Source organism: Cyphomyrmex costatus, unplaced genomic scaffold (assembly GCF_001594065.2).
Source record: "Cyphomyrmex costatus isolate MS0001 unplaced genomic scaffold, Ccosl1.0 scaffold54, whole genome shotgun sequence".
Lineage (NCBI taxonomy): Eukaryota > Metazoa > Arthropoda > Insecta > Hymenoptera > Formicidae > Cyphomyrmex > Cyphomyrmex costatus.
Window position 1 is genome coordinate 366,470 of NW_017279615.1, and position 5,117 is coordinate 371,586.

Below are 5,117 nucleotides of genomic sequence, written 5' to 3' on the forward strand. Positions count from 1 at the left end.
GTAATAACACGAATACGAGAATGTAAGAAAACTGCCGATCTGTATATGCGAGTGTCTCTATTGAATGTCTGTATACAAATGGTGTCGACCTTCTAATTGACGACAGGCAGGTCGTTGCCTAGCCGCGCATGTCGTGTCGCTTATTACATAGGCGTAGGTAACACCTCCCCTATCTGGAAGAGTAAGAGTAGTAATCTTCTAGCCTACGTGGACAACGTCTGTTGCGTTGAGAGCGTTAGTGTTCCCGGATACTGCGTTCCAGCCGGTTCTTGAGGTTGCAGCTGTTCTTGTCCGGTGCCTTCTAGAATTGGAGATGAAGTGGAATTTCCTCCATCATCGAAAGCGTTGATCAATATCTCTAGTGGTAGTTGGAGTTCTTGCTGTTGAGATGAGTCATCATTGTCCGTGATAGCGCGCAACTTGATTTGATTCGCATGAGCTCGAACCAAACGACTTCGTATTTTAACAAGTACATTGTAGATAACTTTTCCAACTTTTTCGACTACTTCTCCGGGGATCCAAGACCATTTATTGTAAGTGTGGATTTGAACGTAAACTTTCGTTCCTGGTTCAAAACTCTTGGATTTGACTGCGTGTCTCCGGTTGTATTGTTCTTCTTGCCTTTGTTTAGGCAGAGGCTTCTCAGGTTGAGCAGCTGAGCATTCCGAGGGCTTAAGCAGATCTAACGTTGTTCGCATTAGTCTTCCAAGCAAGGCTTCCGCGGGAGAAACTTGATTTGGAACATTAGGATTTGGAGTTGACGTGTAATACTGCAAGAAAGTGCAGAGATGTTCCTTGACTTCTTTCCCCTCTGTCTCGCATTTTCAAAGTGCCCGTTTGAATGTATCTACGAAACGTTCTGCTTGTCCATTAGAACTTGGATGAAACGGTGGAGTATGCAGATGATTCCCTGCAAAAGACAAAAGTTTTGAAACTTTCCTGAAGTGAACTGAGTTCCATTATCTGAAACTAGACTTTCAGGAACACCAAATCTTGCAAAAATTTCTTGAAGAATATTTATAGTTCGCTGAGCTGTGATTGTTTGTGTTGGAACTATTTCAGGCCATTTTGAAAAGGCATCGACCAAAACAAAATAATATTCTCCATTTAACGGTCCTGCGAAATCTATGTGAACTCTTTGCCATGGTTTTTCAGGAAGAGACCAGCTTGATAATGGTACCTTGATAGGTGATTTCGCGGCGAGTGTGCAATTTCTGCAATTTCTGACAAATTCTTCTATTTGCTGATCTATCCTTGGCCAATATACGTACGAACGTGCTATGATTTTCATTCGCTCCATTCCAGGATGACCCTTATGCATTTGTTTGAGAATTTGTTGATGGAATTGTTGAGGAATTACAACTCTGTCGTTGAAAAGAAGACATTCTTGAATCACGGTTAGTGAGTTTCGACGGCGGAAAAATGGTTGTAAATCCGAATCATCTACATTCTGAGGCCATGAATTCAAAGTAAAGTTGATAACTTTTTGTAAGATGTCATCTTCTTTAGTTGCTTCCTTGATTTGTTGAAATGTGATTGGAAAGGACTGAAGTGATTCATTGAGGACTGAGAATAAATCTGTTTCCATTTTGACAGAAGCGATTACAAAATCCTCTTCAGGACGTTGTTGATGACTGATTAGTCTTGATAAAACATCCGCATGTCCAAATTCTGTCGTCTTGATGTATTCGATTTTAAAATCGTAAGATAATAATTGAAGTGCCCATCGTTGAAGACGGTTGGCTGTATGCGACGGAATTCCTTTTTTGTTACCAAATATTTGAAGTAATGGTTTGTGATCCGTTTGAAGGATGAATCGTCTTCCGAAAATCATTCTATGAAATTTCGTGACTGCGAAAATGATTGCTAATGCCTCTTTTTCAATTTGACTGTATTTACGTTCTGCTTCTGTGAGACTCCTTGAGGCGTGACTGATTGCCTTGATCGAATGATCTGGAAATTTATGAAGAATGCATGCTCCTAATCCTTCATTTGAAGCATCTGCTGCTACAATAATCTCATGCTGAGGATTGTAGTGAGTTAATAAGAGCTTTGAAGAAAGAATTCTCTTAAATTGATTAAAAGATTCTTGACATTTTGGAGACCAGTTCCATTTAGAATCCTTTTTTAAAAGATTATCCAAAGGACGTCTAAGAATGTGCATATTTGAAATGAAACGTGCATAATAATTGATTGCTCCTAAAAACGAACGTAATGTAGTTAAATTATGTGGTTCAGGCATGTTTTTAATTGCTTCGACTTTTGTAGGATCTGGATGTAATCCTTGTCCATCGATGACATAACCCAGATAATTGATCTGTGTAGTAAAGAAACAACATTTCTCTATTTGCAGATGTAGACCATAATCCTTTATTCGCTCTAATAAATAAGTTAAGTTTTGATTATGCTCTTGAACTGTAGCTCCACCCACAACAATATCATCAATATAAGCAAAAACGTTTTCTAGTCCAGATATCATTGAATCCATGATTGATTGAAATTCACCTGGAGCTATGGTGACTCCGAAAGGTAAACGATTATAAACGTATAAACCTCTGTGAGTATTGATTGTTAGAAGATGCCTTGATTGCTCCTCTATTTCAATTTGAAGAAATGCGTCTGACAAATCTAACTGGCTGAAATACTTACAGTTTGACAGTTGCGAAAATATTTCATCTGGTAATGGAAGTGGATGACGATTAGGTTCCAATGATTCGTTAAGTCCAGTTGAGAAATCCGGACAGATCCTAATCTTTCCATTTTTTTTTCTTACTACAACTATTGGAGTTGCCCAGTCTGAATACTTGATTGGTGAAATGATTCCATTTTGTTCCAGTCTTGTAAGCTCTGCGTCGACTAAAGGTAAAATTGCGTAAGCAACCGGTCTCTTAGGTCTGAAAATAGGTTTTGAATTATTTTTTAAATTCAGTTTGACTTTAGTTTTCGTGCAGCGACCTAATTGAGAGGAAAAGACCTCTTTAAAATTTTCTTTAATGAAGGATATATCAAAGTGCGTCGAATCTGCTTGAGAATGGATCTTGGAACAGAAGCTATTGAGACTGCATTGCCATAAATCGAAAGCTGCGATCCAATCGAGACCCATGATGTTGAGATCCGAATTTGCTGTTACGAAACATCGTAGTTGTTTGATAACTCCGTTCAAGGTTACTTCACAATTAATTTCTTGATTGAAATTGATCTGATTTCCCGACGCGTCACGTGCGACATGAGACGTTGAACAACCTTTAGGCTTTCCCAACAAAGACCAAATCTTTTCTGATATAATGGTAATATCTGATCCCGTATCAAGTTGCAGTTTATTTGGTTGATTATTTATCGAAATATTCACAAATTTGCGAGTAAGATTTGAATTGACTTGATTGACCTTAATCGTCTTGACGTTTTGATTTGCCGTTTCGTTATTTGTTTTCGTTTTGACTCTCTGAGTTGAAGCGCAATATCCGTCTTTGTGACCGACAGTATTACATTTTTGACATTTATGATTTTTGAAAGTACAAAACTTAGAATAATGTAATTGTCCGCAAAACCAACATGGTGTTGAAGGCATTGAATCTTTGTTAGGTAAAGAATTTTTGATTTGTTTCTTACCTTGTCGATTCTTTGATTTATTTGTGTTTTTCACCTTCGGTTTGCGTTGTTGATCGGTTTTGACTATCGCCACTGCTTTTGACTCAGACGATCCCTGGTTTTGTATCAAGGATGTGTCCTGTTTGAGATTTGTGAGTCGCTGACATTCCATTGCAAGATCATCAATTGTAAGTGTATCTGACCTTGTATCAATTAAATTGAGAAGTTTAGTTCGAATATCGGTTTCAGTAGGCGATTTTAAACCGCATGCAAAAATAAGACATTTAATTTGATCGGCAGTAATTGTAGTAAATTTTGATTCTTCGCAACGTTTATTGACTAGCGCTGCATAAGAAATAAAATCTTGATTTACTGATTTCGTCGTATTCATGCAATTATAACGCTGGTGAAAGAGAGAAATTTTTTTTCCGAATAACCGTGTGAGTTTGTTTACTGTAGTTTCAAAATCAAATTCTTTATATTCTTTCGGCAGTATATAATCAACGTACTGTTTATGTGAGATTGTATTCATTTTACGTAATAAAAGTCTGACCTTGGAATCGTCATCTATTTCCCGCGCGTCGACTTGGAATAGACATTGATAGCGTACATACCATGCATCGAAAGTCAAATTATTTTCTGGATCGTAAATGAATTTAGACATGGAATTTGCCAGTGATTCCATTTTTGTATCTCTCCTTGAAGAATCCGTTGAATTCGCCCACACCGATGACATGTGATTCATAAAATCTTGTTGCTGTTTTATTTGCTGCTGCAAGAGTGCTTGTTGCTGCTGCTGCTGCTGCTGCATCAGTGACATGAGTGCTTCTTTGAACTCCATAATCCTCGTCGCCAATTGTTGTGTTTTTCACAATACTTAGTTTTAATTTGAAATTGAGTAATAACACGAATACGAGAATGTAAGAAAACTGCCGATCTGTATATGCGAGTGTCTCTATTGAATGTCTGTATACAACTGGTGTCGACCTTCTAATTGTCGACAGGCAGGTCATTGCCTAGCCGCGCATGTCGTGTCGCTTATTACATAGGCGTAGGTAACACCAAGGAATATCAATATCGGAAAGCATGGATAGATGCTGTTTTTGGCGAGAATGTAAGATCCATAGATAATCTGAGATTGTGCGAAGTGAGTGTTCATCGTCAGAATACTATGCAGGATCCGAATAAAAATAGTTTAAAAAGTGCTTCTCCATTTAATGCTTTCCTCATTTCAGGTACACTTTGAGCCATTAGATATATTGGTGGTAGGTCGCCGGAAAGAAATAAAAAAAGGTGCGATCCCATCACGTTTTTGTCATTGTCCCTCTGAGAATTTTTGTAAATCGAAAACAAGAAAGCGGAAGAAAGATGAAGTTAATGTGCATAATGTTAAAATAAGGAGAAAGTCAGATAGTCATATTTGTCAAGCAGTTGATACATGCGATTTCTGACTATAAGAATGTTCTACAATATTTGGCGTTTTCTGACGATATTCTTGCTTTGACATTACGCACATTAACTATCTCTTT

The 5,117-nt window shown here is 37.8% G+C and overlaps 1 protein-coding gene across 1 annotated transcript; it reads right to left on the minus strand.

Moving 5' to 3' along the window:
• Positions 1–203: 203 nt before the first annotated feature.
• LOC108778999 (uncharacterized protein K02A2.6) lies at positions 204–4,429 on the minus strand. The gene is made up of 3 exons (XM_018546331.1): positions 4,203–4,429; positions 857–3,791; positions 204–770 (listed from the first exon to the last, which is right to left on the minus strand). The coding sequence occupies exons 1-3, from the start codon at positions 4,427–4,429 to the stop codon at positions 204–206; spliced, it is 3,729 nt and encodes a 1,242-aa protein (XP_018401833.1).
• Between the last annotated feature and the right edge of the window lie 688 nt (positions 4,430–5,117).